Source organism: Strigops habroptila, chromosome W, assembly GCF_004027225.2.
Source record: "Strigops habroptila isolate Jane chromosome W, bStrHab1.2.pri, whole genome shotgun sequence".
Taxonomy (NCBI): Eukaryota; Metazoa; Chordata; class Aves; order Psittaciformes; family Psittacidae; genus Strigops; species Strigops habroptila.
The window spans coordinates 9,091,294-9,116,129 of NC_044301.2; the positions used below are offsets into that span (position 1 = coordinate 9,091,294).

General features: G+C 45.8%; 1 protein-coding gene across 1 annotated transcript in view; it reads right to left on the bottom strand.

Moving 5' to 3' along the window:
• The window catches only part of LOC115619103 (Wilms tumor protein 1-interacting protein homolog), a 119,284-nt gene that overhangs the window by 18,852 nt on the left and 75,596 nt on the right, over positions 1-24,836 (bottom strand). The window contains exon 3 of the mRNA XM_030511146.1: positions 9,121-9,188. Coding sequence (XP_030367006.1) covers positions 9,121-9,188 — 68 coding nt within the window. The remainder of the gene's footprint in view (positions 1-9,120; positions 9,189-24,836) is intronic.

The window sequence follows — 24,836 nt, forward strand, 5'->3', positions numbered from 1 at the left end:
TTGGGGGGAGTACCTCTGATCTTCATGTCACATATTACACGTTCCTGGTGGACCAGTTTCCCTGGTCTTGCAGCCAGCTCTTCAACTGCAAGTGTCTGCACAGATGTCTGCAGCAATTCTTGGGATAATGGGCAGCAATTCCTCACACCAGTCCTCAAGATAATGGATGGAAGAGTCTTATCTCATCTCTTTCCCACTCATAATGGACGGTGGAGTCCCATTTCAGCTCCTCGCACCCTTCTCCCAGGCAATGGACATTGGAGTCTTATCTCAACTCCTCCCACCCATCTCTGAGACAATGGACTGGTGGAATTCCATCTCAGCTTCTCATACCAATCTTTGAGACAATGGACAGTGGAGTCTTCATTTCAGACCAGTCTCTCACAAAGCCCAGCCGATAACTCAGAACCATGCAGCTGCTTGCTCACCCCCCCCGCCCCACTCCCAGAGAGATGGAGCGGAGAATCAAAAGAATGGAAATCCCATGGGTTGAGATAAGAACAGTCCAGTAACTAAGATATAATACAAAACTACCACCACTAATAATGATAAGGAAAATAAGGGGAGAGAGAATATAAAACTAAAAAGGGAAGGGAGAAAACACTAAACACAAGTGATGCACAATACAATTGCTCACCACCCACCGACCGATACCCAGCCCGACCCAAGCAGCGATCTGGGCCTTCCGGGTGACTCCCCCCAGTTTCTATACTGGGCATGACGTGCTGTGGGATGGAATACCCCTTTGGCCAGTTTGGGTCAGGTGTCCTGTCTCTGTTTCCTCCCGGCTTCCCGTGCCCCTCCTCACTGGCAGAGCATGAAACTGAAAAGTCCTTGATGGGAGTAAACATTACTTAGCAACAACTAAAAACATTGGTGCGTTATCAGCGTTGTTCTCAGACTAAAGTCGAAAACACAGCACTGCACCAGCTACTGAGAAGGAGAAAAATAACTGCTACAGCTGAACCCAGGACAGGATTGAAAAGGAAAGACAGAATTATTGAGCTGTTTTTCCATCGCCCATGATTATGCACCAATTCATCAACAAAATGGAACAAGAACATCTGACTGGGATTATTTATTACAAAGCAAGGCATTTATTTTTTGTTCACTGCAACGGGAACAGTGTCCCTGTTATGGCTAGTTACCCATCTGTGTCCTAACAGCTTTCAGGGAAGGATTAAACTGTCATTTGTTTTATTTCCTTTCATGAAATAACCATCCTAACAGGGCTGAGGCAAGACTTGGATATTGCTGGACTTGCTACTTTAAGGTGGCATGAAAAAGAGTGACTGGATCTTCCCTGGAACTAAAGCAAAGGATGTGTGAGGACAACCTATGGCATGCAGCTTCCCTTCCCCATCCACAACTCCACAAGTAGGTCTAAAAAACTTCTAGCAGTTCTTCCCTGGAAAGAATGAGCAAAATAAGCTGCCTGATTCAGAGAAAGATAATCTGTGCCCTCAGTAAGAGCAAACTTGGGAAAACTATTTGCTAGAAGAATGTACCTTGTGGCTATTGCCAAAGGTTTTGATGGATGTATCTGCACTTTGGACAGCTTTATGGCTGTGCAGTGGAAATTGCTCATAATGAATAACATCTACATTTCTCTAAAACCTTTTGTCCAGAAATCAAAAGTACTTTTCAAAGAAAGGCCCCAGTTTTGAACACTTGATGCTAGCAGCTCCTCATGTCATACTTTTATGGACCAATTTGTTTGGAAACAACTTGGTAGCCAAAGCTCTCTGGCACTGGCTATGCTTTAAGCGACAACTGAGCTCTCTTAAAAAATGTGACCCACACAGCATTTCACTGCTGAAGTGCAACTGCCTCTGGGGTGGAAGAGACCCATGCTGGAGCAGCTGGCACCAGCGCTGTGCTGAACCTCAATAGGGACAGCTCAGCCAAAGAGGGTGAGCCCTGCTCTTAGAAGAGGCACCAAACACTTCTAAGGATCAGGTAATGGCTTTTCTCAAGGTCTTGCCTTCATGGACCATATGCAATGCTGCAGCAAATACCATGCATCACCTTTGATAGAGATGATCTGTCTTGAGTGGGAGTTAAAGAACCAGGTATCACACGCAAGCCATCAATCACAGCTCTGGGGACTCTGCTCTGGCAGAAGGCATTCTGACACAGAAAACAGCAGTGTTAGAGAAGAGTTAAAATACTGACATCTATAGAATGTTAAACATTTCTAACAGTTTCAGTAAGAAGAATCAGAGAATGGTTAGGGTTGGAAAGGACCTTAAGATCATCTAGTTCCAACCCCCCTGCCATGGGCAGGGGCACCTCGCACTAAACCATGTCATCCAAGGCTCTGTCCAACCTGGCCTTGAACACTGCCAGGGATGGAGCATTCACAACTTCATTGGGCAACCCATTCCAGTGCCTCACCACCCTCACTGTAAAGAACTTCTTCCTTATATCTAATCTAAACTTCCCCTGTTTAAGTTTGGACCCATTACCCCTTGTCCTACCACTACAGTCCCTAAGGAAGAGTCCCTCCCCAGCATCCTTGTAGGCCCCCTTCAGATACTGGAAGGCTGCTATGAGGTCTCCATGCAGCCTTCTCTTCTCCAGGCTGAACAACCCCAACTTTCTCTGCTTGTCTTCATACAGGAGGTGCTCCAGCCCCCTTATCATCCTCATGGCCCTCCTCTGGACTTGCTTCAGCAGTTCCATGTCCTTTTTAAGCTTAGGACACCAGAAGTGCACACAGTACTCCAAGTGGGGTCTCACGAGAGCAGAGAAGAAGGGCAGGATCACCTCCTTCCACCTGCTGGTCACGCTTCTTTTGATGAAGCCCAGGATATGGTTGGCTTTCTGGGCTGCAAGCACACACTGAAGCTGGCTCATGTTAAGTTTCTCATCAACCAACACCCCCAAGTCCTTCTCCACAGGGCTGCTCTGAACCACTTCTCTGCCCAACCTGTAGCTGTGCCTGGGATTGTCCTGACCCAGGTGTAGGACCTAGCACTTGGCTTGGTTGAACATCATAAGGTTGGCATCGGCCCACCTCTCAAGCGTGTCAAGGTCCCTCTGGATGGCATCCCTTCCCTCCAGCGTATCAACCGAACCACACAGCTTGGTGTCATCGGCAAACTTGCTGAGGGTGCACTCAATCCCACTGTCCATGTCGCCGACAAAGATGTTGAACAGGACCGGTCCCAACACCGATCCCTGAGGGACACCACTCATTACTGGTCTCCAACTGGACATTGAGCCGTTTACCACAACTCTTTGCGTGTGGCCATCCAGCCAATTCTTTATCCACTGAGTGGTCCATCCATCAAATTGATGTCTCTCCAATTTATTGACAAGGATGTTGTGTGGGACAGTGTCGAACGCTTTGCACAAGTCCAGGTAGATGACGTCAACTGCTCTGCCGCTGTCCATTAGTTCCGTAGCCCCATCATAGAAGGCCACCGAATTGGTCAGGCAGGATTTCCCCTTAGTGAAGCCAGGTTGGCTGTCACCAACCACCTCATTGTTTTTCATGTGCCTTAGCATGCTTTCCAGGAGAATCTGCTCCAAGATTTTGCCAGGCACAGAGGTGAGATTGGCTGGTCTGTAGTTCCCTGGGTCTTCCACCTTCCCCTTCTTGAAAATGGGGGTTATATTACCCTTCTTCCAGTCATCAGGAACTTCACCTGACTGCCAGGATTTTTCAAATATGATGGACAGTGGCTTAGCAACTTCATCCACAAGCTCATTCGGGACCCTTGGATGGATTTCATCAGGTCCCATGGACTTGTGCACATTCAGGTTCTTAAGATGATCTCGAACCTGATCCTCTCCTACAGTGGGCCTAAGGTCTTCATTCTCACAGTCCCTGCATCTGCCTTCCAATCTTGGGTGCTGTGGTCAGAGCACTTGCCAGTGAAGACTGAGGCAAAGAAGTCATTAAGCACCTCAGCCTTCTCCAAATCCAGGGTAGCCATTTCTCCCGTTTCCTTCCGGACAGGGCCCACACTACCCCTAGTCTATCTTTTGTTCGCAATATACCTATAGAAGCCCTTCCTTTATATTTGACATCCCTGGCCAGACTCAATTCTAACTGGGCCTTAGCTTTCCTGACCTGGTCCCTAGCTTCCCGGACAATATCCCTGTATTCTTCCCAGGCTGCCTGTCCTTGCTTCTACCTTCTATAAGCTTCTTTTTTCCTTCTAGTGTGAGGTGTCCCTGCCCATGGCAGGGGGGTTGGAACTTGATGATCTTAAGGTCCTTTCCAACCATAACTATTCTATGATTCTAAGTTTTCTCAGCAGTTCTTCATCCATAGAGGCCTCCTGCCCTTCTTACCCCATGTCCTTTTTGATGGGACACAACGCTCCTGAGCTTGGAGCAGGTGATCCTTGAATATCAACCAGCAGTCTTGGGCCCCCCTGCCCTCTAGGGCCTTATCCCATGGAACCTTACTGAGCGGTTTCCTGAAGTGGACTAAGTCTGCTCTCTTGAAGTCCAGGGCAGGGAGCTTGCTGCGTGCTCTTCTCACTGCCTTGAGGGTCTCATCACATTCCCCACCAACCCCTCCCTGTTGGTGAGCACGAGGTCAAGCATGGCACCTCTCCTTGTCCACTCCTCTATTACTTGAAAGAGGAAGTTGTCTTCCACACAATCGAGGAACCTCCTGGATTGCTTGTGCCGGGCCGTACCATCCCTCCAACAGATATCAGGATGGTTGAAGTCCTCCATGAGGACAAGGGCCTGCGAGCGTGAGGCTGCTCCTATCTGTCTGTAGAGCGCTACATCCACAGAGTCCTTTTGATCAGGCGGTCTGTAACAGATCCCCACAGTGATGTCCCCCATCGCTGTTCTCCCTTTGACGCTAACCCACAAGCTCTCTGTTGGCTGATCACCTGTCCCCAGAGTTCTATACTTTCCAGCCTATCACTGACATAAATAGCTACACCCCCTCCCCGTCTGCCTGGCCTGTCTTTTCTAAAGAGCCTATAACCTTCCATTCCAACACTCCAGCCATAGGAGCCATCCCACCATGTTTCTGTGATGCCAATGATATCATATCCCTGTAGCCGTGCACACATCTCTAATTCCTCTTGTTTATTCCCCATGCTACAGGTGTTTGTATAGAGGCATCTGAGCTGAGCTCCAAATAAAGCCGACTCATTGGCTGGAGTGGCTGAAGTAGCTCTGCATCGCTCCAAGCATTCATTACAGGTGCTGACATCTGACTGGGAGTGTTGGTATGGATTGATGCCCCCCTCCCCCAACATATCTAGTTTAAAGCTTTCTTGACCAGCCTGGCAAGTCTCCTACCAAAGCAGCTCTTCCCCTTTTTGTCAGACCGGCCCCACCAGCCTCCAATAGACCTGGCCTCCCACATTGAGTCCCATGTTCTAAATATCCAAACCCCTGACTATGGCACCACCGTTCTAACCATTTATTAACCTGCCAAATCTGCCTGGCCTTTTCGAGGTCCTCCCCTTTGACCTGGAGGATTGATGAAAAAACTGAGCCCCAGAGCCCCTAACCACCTTTCCCAGGGCTCTGAAGTCCTTCTTTATGCTTTCCAGGCTACTGCTGTCAATATCACTAGCACCCACATGGACCACTAAAAGTGGGTAATAGTCAGTAGGACTTACTAGACCAGGCAGCCTCTCAGCAACATCCCTGATCTGAGCCCCCAGTAGGTAATGCACCTCCCTTGAGATTGGGTTAGGCAGATGGATGGGTACCTCTGTGCCTTTCAAAGTGGAGTCACCTACTACAATCCACCACTTTTTTCTGAATGCACTAGTAGTGATCCTCTTTACTGGTGTGGCAGCTGGTTGTTCATTTGGTGTGGTGGGTGTTGCCTCATTAGCCCCTTGCAGAGCTGTTAAGTGGTTCCAGGTGGGGATGTCAGGTTTTGGAGGAAGCCCCTTGATTTTAATTGTCGTCTTCCTCCTTCTTTTGTTTTTGTTTACAAGTTCCCAACCTCCTGGATTAATGCCCTCCTTGTTTTCTCTATGTGCTATGGTGGATGCTTGTGACCCCTGCACAGTTTGGGCTTGGAGCCAGCAGTCCAGCTCCCTCTCAGCTTCCCTGATATCCCTTAGTCTATTGACAGTCTCCCACAGCTCAGCCACCTGCTGCAGGAGGCCCTCCAACAGGGCACACCGAGTGCAGCCCTGTCCATTATTCACCCTTGCCTCAAGAGACAAGTCGAGGCACTTTCTACACTCTGAGTTCTGCACTGCAGCCAGGGTAGCCAGTGCAGAGCTCCCAGACTGAGCCCTGGCCCTAAGGCAAGTGCTCACCATCTCACTCACCTGCCTGCTCACCCTGCCTGCACCAACTGCCACGTCACACCCTGTTTGCCCGCTCTGTTTGCCGTGCTCTCCGGGCAGTGTTTTATCCGCTCAGGGCGGTGCTGTCCCTCCTGGCACCGCCCCCTGTGAGTCAGCTGCTCGTGTCAGCAGAGCTGCTGGCTCCTGGGCAAGTCCTGTAGAGGACTTGAGGCTCTCTTGGTGGTTCTTGCCGTTCAGGATCGAGACTCCTGGATGCTGAGTTTTCTCCACGCTTCAGTGCTGAAGTCATCCTCTCTGGAGCTACTCACCTCGGCAAACAACAAATGAAACATCGACTCCTCACATCTGTCCTTGGCAATCCATGGAAAGATCACCCTGCTGTTGCAAGCCTAACCATGTACACACAGGCCCCTCCAATTCAGTTGTTACTACATGGGTTTCACTACTGACCCCAGCCTGACAGCACAGTACCTCCTGCCCAATTTTCTGAAGCTGCTCTGCTTTCTAATTCCTGTTATCTTTGTGTCATACTTGAAATAACCAGGTCACAAGCTGCAGGGTCACAACTCTAAAGAGCTGTGACCTGGCTCCCATACCTATAGGAGCATCTAATTTTCCTGATCAGCTCCCAGGCAAACAAAAGCTAAGGAAGAGCAAGGACACCACCTGGAGACAATATTTTCTTAGCTGGAATACAATTATAACATAGGCAGACTACCTCTGTTACCTCCCCAAATTAAAATAATCTTTTTCTTGTGCTCTTACCTAAGAATGACATCCCTGACATCGCACTACCATACTGTCAGCAGGGAATCCATGTATAAAGCTGCACTAAGATTTGGAGTTACAATAGAGACTGAATTTCTGTTATACAGAAAAAGCATTTGGCTATCTGCTTTGGACTGAAAACACCTCTTTTTAGAAAGGATTGAGGTTTCCAAGTGGTTAAGAGCAAGACCTGGGAATACGAAGGAGTTAAATAATTTCCTTTTTAATTGCTACTTTGCAGCCTTTTCCTCCGACTTTGAGAAAAGCTTTGAGCTTTCAGTCCACACAACTCTAAAATAAGCAAAGTTGGTTTATTTTATTAGGGAAATAAGACAATTCCTAGTATTCTTGCTATAACATTTGCTCAGGGGAAGCTGAGAGGAGATGAAATCACTTTCTGAGAAGCAGCTGGCTTAACATGGGCAGGGACAATGTCAAAATTTGATTTCTTTTGCTGACTTACACAGCCGCGAGTCCCTTGGTCTGCTTCTCTCCCATCCCTCTGTGCTACTGGGAATCTGCCAAGACACGCCTGTGGGAGGTTTGGTCTTTTAAATCTGTGCCTTAAATGTCCCAACAGTTCCCTAACATGTAGAGTTTATTCCTATCAGGCCCTTAACCTCAGTTTTCTTGGGAAAATCACTGCAAGTATCTCCCTTCAGAAGCTGACTACGGAACATGTCTAAGAACTAAAGAGGTTCCCTCACCCCTTGAAAACAGAATATTCTCCAAAAGATTGAGATTTTTAGATTTAAAATTCTCATGTTTAGGCTGGAATTACAAGCTAATAACAATCATGTCATTAAGTTTGGATGAAAGCTTTTGACCATGGGGAAAGTACATTCCAACACAGTTCAAAATAAAAATCTCAAAGGTCTGAGCCCCTCCATCTCACACACCACCTCTTCCCCATCTCCCTGTGCTTCTGCATAAACACAGTGGAAAAAAAAAGCTGAAAAAAGCAAGGGAGAAAAATAATTTTCTCTACAAAATGCCAGCAAAACAGGAACACATTTAAATTATAACAAGAAACTTATTTTCTGCACAAAATACAATTTGCTCTTTTCAACAGGCTCCAGCTGTGGTAGGCTGAGAGTAAAGGTGTAACACATGAAGGCAAATATGGCTTATATTTGGGGAATTTCCATGATTTTTATGGATTGCACTGATGAGAAATACATTTGCACACTCTGAAGTGCCAGTAACATTTTCATTGTGAGATATACTTTGAATAATTCCTTTGCAAAAAGCACAGCCATATTTTCATTAGAAATGGAAAGTCGTTCTGGAAGACCCAAGCTGGTATTTTAATAAATAAAGGTGGTACAAGTTCAACATACTGATTCTCCAATTCATCATCCTCCAAGCTAAAATATATCATTCCTCTCTCATTTCAATTCCCAGCCATGCTGTCCTCTTAATTATAAATGGTCTGCCACTTATCAAATCATTCCCTGTGTCCTGCACAATCCTCACCCTTAATTGCACAAATATTTTATTTTTGGAACAACACAGCTCAGCAACAAGTTTAATTTTTCTTTTCATGACTTAGTCCCTATTAAAGTAAAGCATTTGTGAAAGCTCTGTGTGCACGGAGAGAAAATTAGTTGCTCCTCCATGGCTAACAGTTTTTAGCTAATCACAATGCATCTCCACATCACTCGGAGCAGGGCAGTAATTAAAACTGTGCCTGCAACAAAGCAACATTGTACACGGCGATGATGTACTCCAGTCAAAAATGTCTTCCCTCTTGTTATGATTGGTATTCCCCAGATGTTTGAGCTCTAGCTTGGCAGGCAAGCCTTTGTGGCTGCAATTCAAGTCCCAGGCTTGAGCAGCTCCAGTGTTTATTCTCATAATTTACACTTTGTGATGGCTTATGGACAGTTATGTACTTGGTTTCATAGCCACCACTTCAAACCAAGGGCCTGATCCTGCCGTTAATGAGTTAGTGGTAAATGGTTCCCAATTCCAGCACTGGCAGGAGACCTCAGATGACTAAACTGTGTCTCAAAGCAAACAAATCAATATAAAAGAACAATTTGGTTTAAAAACAAAACAGCAAAAAAAAAAAAAAAAAAGCCTGAATCTTACTTACTAGGAAGTCTTCTTCACAGTACACCTTGCCATTGACATTGTAGAACGCTTTTCCTCGTAGTCTTCTCCCTGTTAAAATACAGTACTGTCAGGATTTTGTGCTCCATGCCCAAACCCAGTCATTACTCAGAATGCAAAGTGGAAAGCATGCCCTGCTGTGCCTGTCTGCATGGCCAGCTCCTGGCCCCTCTCCTCCTCCAGGGTCCATCCAGAGACATGGGTGATCATTTGGCTCTCAGCTCCATCCTGCCTTAACAAATTCCTTATCAACTAAATGTTGCTTCTAAGTGCAGGTCATGGAACCCAGATGATAGCAGTTCCTGGAAAAATTGAAATCTAAACCCAAAAATGACTACTTGGGGGGGGCAAAGGCTCATTTGTAAATTGAGACCATTTCCTTAGCATGTGAAATCACAACAGGCATACATCCACTGCAATCAGCATCAGCAAGGTGTTTGTCTCTGAAGGAACAAACAAGGGACACTGCAAATGGATGTTCCTGTCCCCTTTACAAATATTAATACATTCAGCAATGCCACAGCAGCTACACCCACAGCTGCCTGCATTACTAAAGCAGTACAAGGCACACATGATGGAGGGAAGGGCAGAAAAATCATACTGAAAACAAGAGATTTCATTTTCAAGCTTAAACATTTGCCATTTTATTAGCACTTTTGGAACTCTATTGACAAAGCCTGTGATCATCATTAATTGATGGCTCTCTTTACAGCTAAGAATGCACAACAGACTCCAGAGAGTCACAACAAAAAGGATTAAAACCAGGAATTCAAAAACCACTGAGCTCAAACAGTTCTCAAATAGAATAGATCAGATCTGTCTTACACCAGAACTGCTCCACCGAAAGCATCGCTATTTTATAAATGAAAACCAGTGAGGGAAAAGGGAAACCACACTCATCCTGACTCACCTTATTTCCACTCTGTGCCAGAGTCTCACTGGCCAAAGCTTCCAAACGTTTGGGTGCTCTCACAAGCCATTTGCAGCCTTGGCAAACAAGAGGGCGCAGTGCCTACCATGGGCTGTGTACCCGCTGCTGTTAGCAGTGACACAGATCGAGGAAGAGGGCAAGAGGCTCTGTATGTACAGGTCAACAAATGAGCCCCCCAGTCACTACCGAAGCTTTTACTCCACGGACTAAGCCTGGATGTCTCCTACTGAGGCAGAGTGAGTAGATCCACCATAAACGCCACTGGTCTTTGCAGAGGGTTTGACTCCAAGGGCCCTCGAGCTGAGCCAGCTGGCTGAGCAGAGGACAGGAGTGCTCTCCAGGGTTTCCATAAGCAAAGTTGGGGCTGTTCAGCCTGGAGAAGAGAAGGCTGCATGGAGACCTCATAGCAGCCTTCCAGTATCTGAAGGGGGTCTATAAGGATGCTGGGGAGGGACTCTTCCTTAGGGACTGTAGTGGTAGGACAAGGGGTAATGGGTTCAAACTTAAACAGGGGAAGTTTAGGCTAGATATAAGGAAGAAGTTCTTTACAGTGAGGGTGGTGAAGCACTGGAATGGGTTGCCCAGGGAGGTTGTGGATGCTCCATCCCTGGCGGTGTTCAAGGCCAGGCTGGACAGAGCCTTGGACCACGTGGTTTAGTGCAAGGTGTCCCTGCCCATGGCAGGGGGGTTGGAACTAGATGATCTTAAGGTCCTTTCCAACCCAAACCATTCTATGATTCTATGATTCTAATGTTGAGGAAAACATGATTAATTTTCAGTGCTTGAAAGTGCCTTTTTCATGCTGCCACTGTGATCTGATCCTGGGAAACACTGTGTGGCACAAAGAAGTTGGGATCTGGGTTGATGCTTTTGGGAAAACACATGCTGCATGTGGTTGTCTGGTGGATTTACTGTCATGGCCAAGGGAAATGCTTCTTTTGTGTGCACATTCTTGGGATGTCAATCTCACGGACTGCTGTCTCCATACTTCTGGAAGGTGGAGTCAGCTCTTGTTTGTCTTTCTAGCTGTGTGGTAGCTCAGGTGGGGACCAGGAGCCTGGTAGCATGGGCAATGCACTGACACTGTCCTATATCCTCCGGGACTCTTAGGTCAAACTGGTCCATTCTACATGTCACACAAACAAGACACGAGGCTGCGACAGCAATTAGTGGGTCACAGGGCCTCTCTCAACTGATGCAGGAGCAATCACCTCTAGATCTAGGCTTAGTGATACGTTAGTGATAGGCTGGAGAGTATGGAACTCTGTCTGGGGACAGGTGATGAGTCAACAGAGAGCTTGTGGGTCAGGGTCAAAGGGAGAACAGCAATGGGGGACATTACAGTGGGGATCTGTTACAGACTGCCTGATCAAGAGGACTCTGTGGATGAAGTGCTCTACAGACAGATAGGAGCAGCCTCACGCTTGCAGGCCCTTGTCCTCATGGGGGACTTCAACCATCCTGATATCTGTTGGAGGGACAGTACAGCCTGGCACAACCAATCCAGGAGGTTCCTCAGTTGTGTGGAAGACAGCTTCCTCTTTCAAGTAATAGAGGAGCCGACAAGGAGAGGTGCCCTGCTTGAACTCATGCTCACCAACAGGGAGGGACTGGTTGGAAATGTGATGCTCCAGGGAAGCCTTGGCTGTAGCAATCATGAGATGGTGGAGTTCAAGATACTCAGGACAGTGAGAAGAGCATGCAGCAAGCTCCCTGCCCTGGACTTCAAGAGAGCAGACTTTGGCCTCTTCAGGAACCTGCTCAGTAAGGTTCCATGGGATAAAGTCCTAGAGGGCAGGGGGGGCCCAAGACTGCTGGTCGATATTCAAGGATCACTTGCTACAAGCTCAGGAGTGTTGCGTCCCGACTAGAAGGAAGAGCAGCAGGAGGGCCAGGAGACCTCCATGGATGGATAAGGAGCTGCTGAGGAAACTTAGAGGGGAAAAAAGAAGCTTATAGAAGGTAGAAGCAAGGACAGGCAGCCTGGGAAGAATACAGGGATATTGTCCGGGAAGCTAGGGACCAGGTCAGGAAAGCTAAGGCCCAGTTAGAATTAAATCTGGCAAGGGATGTCAAAGATAACAGGAAAGGCTTCTATAGGTATGTAGCAAATAAAAGACAGACTAGGGACAATGTGGGCCCTGTCCGGAAGCTATCGGAAGAACTGGCTACCCTGGATTTGGAGAAGGCTGAGGTGCTTAATGACTTCTTTGCCTCAGTCTTCACTGGCAAGTGCTCTGACCACAGCACCCAAGATTGGAAGGCAGACGCAGGGACTGTGAGAATGAAGACCTTAGGCCCACTGTAGGAGAGGATCAGGTTCGAGATCATCTTAAGAACCTGAATGTGCACAAGTCCATGGGAACTGATGAAATCCATCCAAGGGTCCTGAAGGAGCTGGTGGATGAAGTTGCTAAGCCACTGTCCATCATATTTGAAAAATCCTGGCAGTCAGGTGAAGTTCCTGATGACTGGAAGAAGGGTAATATAACCCCCATTTTCAAGAAGGGGAAGGTGGAAGACCCAGGGAACTACAGACCAGCCAATCTCACCTCTGTGCCTGGCAAAATCTTGGAGCAGATTCTCCTGGAAAGCATGCTAAGGCACATGAAAAACAATGAGGTGGTTGGTGACAGCCAACCTGGCTTCACTAAGGGGAAATCCTGCCTGACCAATTCGGTGGCCTTCTATGATGGGGCTATGGAAATGATGGACAGCGGCAGAGCAGTTGACGTCATCTACCTGGACTTGTGCAAAGCATTCGACACTGTCCCACACAACATCCTTGTCTCTAAATTGGAGAGACATCAATTTGATAGATGGACCACTCGGTGGATAAAGAATTGGCTCGATGGCCACATGCAAAGGGTTGTGGTAAACGGCTCAATGTCACCAGTAATGAGTGGTGTCCCTCAGGGATCAGTGTTGGGACAGATCTTGTTCAACATCTTTGTTGGTGACATGGACAGTGGGATTGAGTGCACCCTCAGCAAGTTTGCCGACGACACCAAGCTGTGTGGTTCGGTTGATACGCTGGAGGGAAGGGATGCCATCCAGAGGGACCTTGACACGCTTGAGAGGTGGGCCCTTGCCAACCTCATGAAGTTCAACCAAGCCAAGTGCTAGGTCCTACACCTGGGTCAGGACAATCCCAGGCACAGCTACAGGTTGGGCAGAGAAGTGGTTCAGAGCAGCCCTGTGGAGAAGGACTTGGGGGTGCTGGTTGATGAGAAGCTTAACATGAGTCGGTAGTGTGTGCTTGCAGCCCAGAAAGCCAACTGTATCCTGGGCTGCATTAAAAGAAGTGTGACCAGCAGGTCAAAGGAGGTGATCCTGACCCTCTTCTCTGCTCTCATGAGACCTCACTTGGAGTACTGTGTACAGTTCTGGTGTCTTCAACATAAAAAGGACATGGAGCTGTTGGAGCGAGTCCAGAGGAGGGCCACGAGGATGATAAGGGGGCTGGAGCACCTCCCATATGAAGACAGGCTGAGAGAGTTGGGGCTGTTCAGCCTGGAGAAGAGAAGGCTGCATGGATGTAGCCTTCCAATATCTGAGGGGTGTCTACAAGGATACTGGGGAGGGACTCTTCCTTAGGCACTGTAGTGATAGGACAAGGGGTAATGGCTTCAAACTTAAACAGGGAAAGTTTAGATTAGATATAAGGAAAAAGTTCTTTACTGTGAGGGTGGTGAAGCACTGGAATGGGTTGCCCAAGGAAGTTGTGAATGCTCCATCCCTGGCAGTGTTCAAGGCCAGGTTGGACGGAGCCTTGGCTGACATGGTTTAGTGTGAGGTGTCCCTGCCCATAGCAGGGGGGTTGGAACTAGATGATCTTAAGGTCCTTTCCAACCCTAACTATTGTATGATTCTGTGATCTTCCTCCCTGCTTATCCAAGCTGTTTTAAACCTCTCCAGTGAAAGGTAAAGGAAAGGTAAATGGAAGGGACGGAAGAAAAGGAAAGAGGCCAGAATAGCTTTTTAAAAGACATGTTGGCTCTGACCCAGAATTTATACACAGCTTGTCTTTAGATGAAGTCAATTGGCTGCACCCAGAACAGGGACTTCCCTTGGACTGATGCGGCACTTCTCCCTTGCTCACACACACCACCAGTGTAGAGCCAGAGCTTTTGCTTCAGGTGGAGAAGTGCTGGCCATCACCCTCACCACACACCATTATGGTTGGAAGCAGCAGAGATAATTAGGGGGGTTGGAACTAGATGATTTTAAGGTCCTTTCCAACCCTAACTATTCTATGATTCTATGACTATTCTATGAAATCCTGAACTCCATTGCTGGAAGGATCTCTGCAGGAAAGGAACACCCTAATTCAGGGAGGTGTCAGCATCTCCCAAGGTGCTGGAGTAGGTTCATGAAGACCTGTACATCCTGCTTTGTATCCCAGTGTGCAGACCCTGGCAGTGCCAAGGTTGATAGAAATGCCCCAAATTCTGTTCTTCTTGTTTCCATAGCACAGCATCACTGGCAAAAGCCCATGGGGTCAGAGCTTTCTCGGACTGGGAAGCCTAGGACCCAAAGCAAACAAGGCAAAAGCGATGTTTTGGACTGGCTCTCAAAGACACTTATGTTATCAGATGCATTTGGCAGCTGATGGCCCTGCAACACGAAGCAAGCTTACCTCACTGCAAGCCTCCTCCTCAACCAGTGCATAACTCGTGAGCCTCTGCTCTGTCATGGTTTAAGCCCAGCCACTCACTCACTCCCCTCCTTCTCCCCCCCCCACTCCCAGAGGGATGGGGAGGAGAATCGAAAGAATGTAAATCCCATGGGTTGAGATAAGAACAGTCCAGTAACTAAGGTATAATACAAAACTACTACTACTACCACCAATAATAATAATGATAAGGGAAATAACAAGGGGAGAGAATATAATTGCTCACCACGTGCCAACCAATACCCAGCCCGACCCAAGCAGCGATCTGGGCCTTCCAGGTAACTCCCCCCAGTTTCTATACTGGGCATGATGTGCTGTGGGATGGAATACCCCTTTGGCTAGTTTGGGTCAGGTGTCCTGTCTCTGCTTCCTCCCAGCTTCCCATGCCCCTCCTCCCTGGCAGAGCATGAGAGACTGAAAAGTCCTTGATCAGAGTAAACATTACTTAGCAACAACTAAAAACATTGGTGTGTTATCAGCACTGTTCTCAGGCTAAAGTTGAAAACACAGCACTGCACCAGCTACTAAGAAGGAGAAAAATGACTGCTACAGCTGAACCCAGGACATGCTCACACCCCGCTATGCCAAACAGACTGCTGCCCTCCCTCTGTCTCACACAGCAGTACTCACAGAGCAACACCTTTCAACACAGGAAAAAGACCATTTTCCCCATTTTACAGCCACCCATTAGGGAACAGACTTGCCTAAATTCATAAAACTGGCAAGCAGCATGCTCACATGATAATTACTATTAGCAATAATTAATAAGATTGACAGGCCTTTTACCTTAGAAGAATTTAATTCAGGGACCTTACAGTATCTCATAAACAAGAAACAAGCAAGTTTTCACACAAATAACTGTGGCTGCACCATACTGGCTTCTACATACTGCATTTTAGAAATAAAGGCAAAAATATACACTCCACTTGCCCTCCAGAAGAGTTTGCTAAATGACAGCACTGAACAAGGTCAAACACCAAACTCTGCAAGTGCCCGGGTATCATGTGAAAACTGCAATCAAGAGGGTAGTGCTGGCAGTTGCAGCCAGGGAGATACAAAGCCTGAGGAGATGCAGCAGCATTGGTATCTCTCAGGCCCAGGGCAGCCCTGCAGCTGGGTGAATGCAACACCTTGACATTAGGGTACCTGCCCCGAGCTCGATGTACTGGACAAGGCAGTTTCACCTCCCAAGTCATACCATAGAATCATAGAATGATTTGGGTTGGAAGGGACTTTAAAGCTCATCTAGTTCCAATCCCCTGCCATGGGCAGGAACACCTTCCACTAGACCAGGTTGCTCCAAGCCCCATCCAACCTGGCCTTGAACAGTGCCAGGGATGGGGCAGCCACAGCTTCTCTGGGCAACCTGTGCCAGTGCCTCACCAACCTCACAGGGAAGAACTTCTGCCTAATATCCAATCTAAATCTATTCTCTGTCAGTTTAAAACTATTTCCCCCTTGTCCTGTCACTACATGCCCTTGTAAAAAGCGCCTCTGCAGATTTCTTGTTGGCCCCTTTAGGTATTGGATGAATGTTATAAGGTCTCCCTGGAGCCTTCTCTTCTCCAGGCTGAACAAGCCCAGCTCTCTCAGCCTGTCTTCATAGCAGAGGTGCTCCAGCCCTTGGAGCTCCCTCCTGGAGCAACTCAGGGGCCTGCACAGCACCAGCCTCTTCTCTGTATAATAACATATTATTCTCAATCAGGCAAAGATTACAAATTTAAAACCCCTAATGCTGCTTTAGCCAGCTGAGTCAAGCACCTGGCCAGCTAGACAAGTAATACCATTCTGCCCACTGGTCCACAGAACCTGCTGCCTGGCCTTCCTTTGAATGGTTGAGTGTAGCCAAGCCTGGGTTATTATTTGCTTTCGTAATATTGAAACAAAAAAGTCAAGAGTTTCTGACAAAACTTGATGCAACTTGCCGATAGCTCATTATAATAATAATGAGCAGTTACAACGAGCAGCCTAGCACAGAGTTCAAGTATGGGGTTTCTCACACACACACACACACACACACACACACACTGTGCTTCTCTCCTCCTCCTGCTGGATACCCGCCTTGGTATGTCCGCCCTGTCAGACCAGTTTCCAACAGCAGTGAGAGGCTCCATTTCACACTGACCAGGGAGCAGCAGGTCGGCTGGGAACACATGGGGGGACCATGGACAGGGCAGAACTGCCCAGCCTGCAGCCCACCTGCAGGCATGTAACACCAGCTTTGATAGGGAAGCTCCTTTTTCCCCCCAAGTGCTCTTTAGCCTTGTGACAACAAATGCTTGCCACAAGTAACTTTTCTTTTCCTGACTGACACTACACCTTTGAGGGGTTGTGAGCACCAGGATACGGGGCTTCCACCATCTCAGGTGTGAGGCAGAGACCTTGCAAATGCTCCAGCAAAGAGTGCAAAGATTCCTGTAGATAATCTAGTAGTTAATAAAATGCAAGCTGGAAATTACTCTGTCCCAAGGAATGGTCACGACTGGTGTTTGCAACCAACACATGAATGTCCAAGAGAATGCAAGCTTTTGAACTTTAAAAAAATATATAAAATCAGAATCAGTTTAGATTTTTAATATAAATTTTCACATTTAACCAGTTCATGAGTCTCTGGTATTTAAATGTGTCTAGCAATTACTTCCTGCACAATTTTATCTCTTATGTGTTGCAAACTAAAAGGAAGGAACAGGAGAGCTGCTGCTTTAGCAAAGGACTCAAAGATTCAGCTTGCAAAAGGAAAAATGACCTACAGTTGACACAGGCTGTCCACAACTATTCTCTCCAGTCTCCACAACACTTTGCTGTGCTTTGCTGGGTGGTGAAAACACACCAGCCAGGCAGCCAAGATGGGGTAAAACTTTTTCCAATGCTGTTTCAAAAGCTGCTCCAGTCCCTCATGGAACAAAACGTGAATCAGACCGGGTTTTACGGCCTTGAGGAGGTGCCTGAAAGAGCACTGAAATGTCCTGCCCCCTCCCCAAAAAGCATCTCCAAAGCCTTCCCTGCTGCTGCTGGCAGCAGGATATTTGCCTATAGGGAGGTGAGTTTATCAAGTCACAGCCTTCAGTGGTAGATCTCCATTCTCGCATGGGATGACACAACCCTGTCGGGGGCTAACACCTCCCTTGCCTTTGTAAGACAAGAGATAGCAATGTCTCACTGTCACAGCATGGTTATTAGACCTAATTACTGTTCGCAGCGTGCTTTGAAGTTGAAAAGCGCCAAGCATTATTATAATATTTTAAGTACTTTGATGATTAAAAACACACAACTGTTGGGTAATAATCATGATTTACTAGTATTGTAATGTAAGCAAGTTCATGTGAGAAGCTTGCACTGTCTCAGTGCCTGACGCTACTAGAAGGACTCTTCCTTAGGGACTGTAGTGATAGGACAAGGGGTAACAGGTTCAAACTTAAACAGGGGAAGTTTAGGTTAGATATAAGGAAGAAGTTCTTTACTGTGAGGGTGGTGAGGCACTGGAACAGGTTGCCCAAGGAAGTGGCAGAAGCCACTTTTCACAGACTCCAGCCGTTTGAAATCTGAAACACTGAAAAGTGGCTACTGTGGATGTGCTGTATTCTTTTCAAAGCAATCTGGCACACAATTTTTCTCCCCTGTTTCTGGACCCAATCCTGCATTCCTTTCACGCTCAGACTCCCATTGACTTTAAGGAATTTAGGACTGGATCCTAAATGTGAGCAATAGCTCCTCATGGTTATGATCTATTGAGAAAGGCACACTTTAAAAACCATTTGGGCTCATCCACCAGGCCAGAATGCCAGTAAAGATCTTCCATTATTTCAGGAAAATGCTCGGTGTGTGAATTACACACACACACACACTCTCACACATTTTCCTGGTTTCAAGCTGCAGGCACAGATTAGCTTGAGATGCATCAAAATATTTTGAGCACTGGCCTGATAGCTCATAAAGAAACCATGCATAATTTTAGGATTGGAAAAAAAGAAAAACTCCAGGGGAAAAAAAGCCACCAAAGCAAATATATAAGCAGCTGAATCTTTAGGACTGTTTTTCAGAGAACTTTTGTAAAAGCCTCTAAAAGACCTGCATTGCCTAAGACAAAATAGAGCCTTGCCCTGCTATTTTTGAGGATGCTGTATATTGAGTTACAAGGCTATTATGATGCAAATCTCAAATGTACAAGCTTTTTACTTGGCCATAAACACAAAACAGTATACATTGTCCTTTCAGAAGAAAAGGTTTGCTGCTAAAATAGCAGAAGCCCTATATAAATAACCAACATTCTTTCTGCCTGAGGTCACCAACTTGGCAGTCTGGGATTTGACAATCTAAGCAGGGGAGAGGCCCTTTTCTTTTTTTCATTCCCCCCCCCCCCCCAAAAGAATGCTGGGATTTTATTTGAAATTTAAACTCTTGCAAACAAAAGGTGGCATCGTGTGCTAGAGGCCTATGAAGGTAGAGTACAGGATGTGTATTGTTTTATCCCTTTACATAGGTATGTAAAGTATTCAGTCTGTGAACAAATTCTAATTAAATATTATCATCAGGTAGGCAGACATAGCAAGATATGAACGAACACTTTTAAGAGATTAGGAGATTTATTTTTTAAAAATATCGATGCAGGGAAAGCACAAAAACGGTTTAAAATTATAATTTAAATTATAATTTAAAATAAATTATTTAAAATAATTGAAAATTCCTCCAGTTTAAGTTCCTATATTAATTCATATTTGTACACTAAAAAAGAGCTTTTCAGAGCAAATTAACTGTGGCTACAAAGTCAGTATTCATTCTCGCTCTCCATCTCAAGTTGATCTGTCCTGGAGAGGCAGATGGCAGTTAATTGTTTTTCCTCCCGATTACCTCTGCCCAGCTCTTACTTGGGCTCTCACAAAAGTAGGCTCTTGTATAACACAATTATCATTTCCATTTCTGGGCTGCTATCCAGGCTCTGCACTGCTCTGCGCTCCGTGCCACCTCTCCGGCATGGCAGCAGCATGCCAGCTCCTGCTGCATGGATGTGCTAGTACCACTCCCCTCCCACCCCTGCCGACTGTGCTAAGTTGAATTTGCAGCTGGTGGGAATTGTGACAGCATCACCAAATTCATTACAATTTATACAAGCTGCAGACCTGCCCCAAGGAACTATCTTTGCAAGAAAAAAGTCTGTCTTTGCTGTGCACTCACTAACATGTGGTAAAATCCAGATGAAAACAAGGCAGTTTATCATCTTGACATGTCTGTAGCGCAGGGTAAACTCCAGCATCTCCTCTGCAGTTTACCTTAACCTGCCATGATGTCAAGTGAAAAACTTCATTATCTTCCCTAGCATTTTGCCTCATGTCAGCTACTGCACTGAAGGAAGCACCCTTCTATCCAGAAAGCACACCTTTGCTGCCAAAAAACCTCACACTGAGGCAGGTAACGTGTCTTGCTCTGACCACTCTGCAGCATTCGCTGCCACCAAATCCAGCAAGCCCAAGACTGGGTGGAGAGGAAGTGGAGGGTACATTTCTGCCCCAACCTAGCTGTGTGACTTACACTGTCATTCTCCAGCATGATTATGTAGATAGCTAGCTAATATCTTTTGTTACCTTGCTGGAAAACCCCACCTTTCTTGGCAGGGTATCCATAATCTCTGTGCTATGTTTACTCTAGTGTGGAATTCTCTCTTCCCTTCCCTCTCCTCCTACTCTTCGGTCAGGTTATTTAACCAAAAGGTTACTTAATGCTGCAGGGACAAGAAGATCTCTGACCTCTGGTACTTGGGCAAAGCGTTCCTGTGCAGACCGTATTATAAACTTAGCAGATACTTTCAAGCTTCCATATAATTTGCAAAAGTTAAAATTGGCAGATGTTTCCTTTTTCTCCCACTTATGTATTTATTCTATCCCATATCACCCATCAATTTCAGGCTTAAGGCATAAATTATTTCCATGGAGCTCCAACAGAAGAACTCATGTCAAAAAGGAGTTTGTAAAAACATAAGCCAAGCATATATTTAAAAACAGAACTACAACTGCCTGCATTGATCTAATAGCTATTTTAGGCCTACAGATTAACATATATCTTAAAATACATTTCTTAATAAGCTAGCAAACAGACACACTAATAGGGAAATGTAAAATAAAACTCTAAATGTACTTCAATTAAGTTTTTTCTTTCCTGGGGCTGGGTTTACAAAGGCAAAAAAAAGTTAAGAACAAGGGCAAAGCAGCACAGACCACTGGGTAAGAACCACAAAAGGCCTCCCCAGCACTCAGCAAGCTGTAAGGGGAGCAGGTAGAGCTCTTCCCCCAAGGTAGCTTCCACTGTGGGAAGCTTTCATCACTCCATCACAGACCTTGCTTGTTATCAGCAAAGAATGCCACTTTCCCAGCTGCTGCCTCTAAGCCAGGACTTAAAAGAGTACTTGTCTTATCACACTATCCCAGGGTCTCAGGGCCAGCCCATTCTATGGCAAAATAAATCCATGAATCACCAAACTGCAGCCTATTCCAGCCCAAGTCTTCCTGACTTTTGCAGGATGCAACCTTCCCAAGCTGCCCTGCTGGCAGCTACCCATGCAACGTGGTGGGTGGTTTTCATTTGAGCTCCAACAAGAAGCACCATGATGGCAGCAACAAGGATCCATCTAGCATGGTATCCTGCCTCCAGCTATGGCCAAGAGTGGAAGCTCAATGGGAAAGAGAATTAGAAACAGGGCTTGCACAGGCTGATGTGTTCCCAAGAATAACCTTTCAGCTTCCAGCAGCCAGCACTTAAGGCCTTCCTGCACTGCAGGTTGCATCATAACTATTATGTTTAATAGCCTCACTGGACCAATCCTTTAATTTGTCTAATTCCTCTATGAGATCATTTATACTTTTGGCCTCCATGCTGTCCCTATGGCAGTGGGTTCCACAATTTCATTATGCATTGTATGAAGCATTCCCTTTTGCTTGTTTTAAACCTCTGCTGATCTCAAGTGTCTGTTGCATCCTAAAGAACAAGCAGCTTCTACAGCCATCACCACCAAACTGGAGAAGAGCTTTGGAAGTCAAAGCCTGAAACTTCAGTCTTCAACTGCACCTGGAAATGAATGGGATACAGATCATAGGCACAACTGGTATTTTTATCTATCAGCTTTTTGAGATTCTGCTCAGGTACTCTTTGTACAACATAGAGGTGGACACATGTAAGTGGAACTAATAGTTCTGGCTCAAGAAGTTCACACTCTGTGTATGAAATCCTTGCAGGAGACATGACCAAGCCACCGAGTTCTGTACTGCAATGAGCAGCCTTCATGAGAAGTGAACTGCTATAAGACACAATGGGAGATAGTTTCTGTGGGAATATATCCAAAAGATGATATTTGGTCCCTACGCCATCTGGACTACCATCTGGACATTCAGACCAGGGCAAGAATCCACTGGAAATTCCACCTGACAAACTTAACTAGCAAAAGTTAGGTAAACTTGTTGAGCTGAGCACACTGCAGACCCCTCACCATTGCCACTAGGTTCTTTCTTGCAAGTGAGACCAAGCCATTAGGCCTTAGCTGAAATAACTTTACTTTTTAGCATGAGTATGACTTAGCACTTAAACACGACTGCTCGCTTAGCAGGGAGCCCTCTGAGGGCGGGGAACTGCCCTTCTGGTGAGGCATGATAAGCAATGCGTTAGAATTCGGGCCTGTAGACAGCTTGCATCTGCTTCTGTAAATTGCTTCTAAGCAGGAACATCCCTAATGGTAAGATATGATAATTTGAACGAAGAACTAAGCATGTAGCTCTCAGGTATTAGTGGTTGATCAATAATACCAAAGCTAAAGGTAAACACCTGTAAGAATCCTGATTAATACTAACCAATGGACTGTCATCGTAGCCCTAACCCAAGTGTGCAGTAGGATAAGAGAACTACAGTTATGTAACTTACCGAATTGTATGTGTGGATGCTTTAGATAAAATTACATCAAGATGGAAATGTAAAGTATAAAACCCCCTGAAATTTACTGTGCTTGGGACACGTGTATGGAGGTTTGAACCCCCACATGCTCCCAGTGCCAATAAAGGTCTGTGCTTTACTTTACAGTGTGTACTGTGAAGTGATTTCTTTGAATCACAAGTCATTATTCTCTTCTTCATTCAAGTTCAGCCTCAACTAAAAACCACAGCTTAGCCTGGCTCTGAAGCAGATGATAATCAGAAATCTGATCAAGACCTGGAACAACAAGTCAGATTGCTGAATGTCATCTCTGCACAGTGTGAGCTGCAGCATCACCTTTGCTCCTAATACTTTACACATAAAAGTATGTTGAACAAAAGGAGTGGACACAGCCTAATCCTGTGGCAACACGCAAGAGAGCCTCAAGGGAAATGAGCAATTTCCCTAAGCTATCTTCTGCGTTGTCTCAGAGAAACAAGAATGGATTTACACAGGAACAGTTTACTTTCTTCCTCCCCATAGCATTGTATGCTCAGAGTGAGCAGCATCAAAGGGCACTGCTGCTGAACCTCAACACACCAGCAATGCTGGATTTGAGTCACATCCAGAAAGTGCTCAGCAGCCAACACCAATGGCACCCATGTGTTTCTGAAATCAAGTGCACAGTGCTCAATTCTCATTCCCTTGAGATAAATCTTTACAATAAAGTGAGATTGTTGAGATCCACAATGCCTAGAGATGTCATCTGGAGCGATAACTTTTTTTTTCATGTGATAATGGAAGAATGTATCGGGGAATGGTCCTCGGGACCAGAAGTGCTAAGCTTAGAAAGGTTAGTACACAGTGGAAAAAAATCTAAATAGTCTCAGGATAGCAAAGTATTAAAACATTCTGCCAGTTTTGAAGCACATTTTTGGGTTTAGATTATTTAGCAGTATTGCACAGAGACAATTCTTCTTTTGCTCACATTGGTGAACAATTATACTGATGTGAGTAACATTACTTCAGATTTATTCTGTGTAACTTTAAACAAAACCTTGCTAGGACCTTAGATATGTATTTTAGACAATATTCCAGTATATTCTTCTGTAAATAAAATAAACCTGAAAATTATAGTTGTACCAGATTACTGAAATGAACTGGGGCTTGCTCAGCCAATTCCAAGTGTAATCAGCCCTCCAAAATGGCCTGTCCTTGATGTTTTGTGGTGGACTGACCACAGCTTCCTGCAGCAGGTCACATTAGAACTAAAACCACAAGCAGCTTCCAGACACAGAGCTGAATAGGTAGGATTCCTGATAGTACGCTCGCTTCTTTTGGCACTCAGGTACAATAAGGATATTGTTCCTTTAGCTTTCCTTTTAAGAAGTGTGTGAGATTTCAGCCAATTCTCCCCAACAATTAGTTCAGGATGAATGTACTTAACTCAGGATTCAGCTGGAAAGAGCTCAAGTAGATGCAATCAATTTTCCACTAAATCAATTTCCTTCCTCTCTTCCCTATCCAGCATGAGACATCAGCTCACCAGTACAGCCAGCGGTGACTAAGACAAACAAAACCTCTGCCTTCAGCCATACTCACATTAAAGTTGGTTATTCCTTCTTTTGATTTCCCCTGGTTTTCTGTTTTTGCGTATCCTGTTCACTAGCCCAATATTTGGGCTAGGTGGAAAAGCAGCTATAGCAAACCACAAACACCAAATGCACTGGCTGCTATCAACCCCAAAGTGCACAGAATCAGCTGCAGAGCTTCACTGATAAAAGACAACTTTTCCCTTTGCACATATTTCACTAGAATCTATCCGAGGTTTCCATGTGCAGGTACTGTACATCTGCATCTGCCAGCATCCATGCTGTGCCATCTCTGTGTGTAACACCAAATTATCTTCCCCATCATCATCTAAACACCACAGTACTTCTGAGATATTATTAGCTGCTGGCCACTTTACTTGAACCAACCTCATTCAGTATGGCCTGAAAAAGAACAGTTGTAACAACAGGGATGATTTGCTACTAAAATCTAACCAGGTCAATAAAAAAATAACATCTGTTCAAAAACAAAGCTTAGAAAACATGATCTCTGGCTCTCACCTACTTGCCTTCTTAAGAGGTTAAGTAGATGATTTTCACCCTCATTTCCCCAAGCATATACATTCTCCTCTGCCAAGTAACTTGTGGAAACA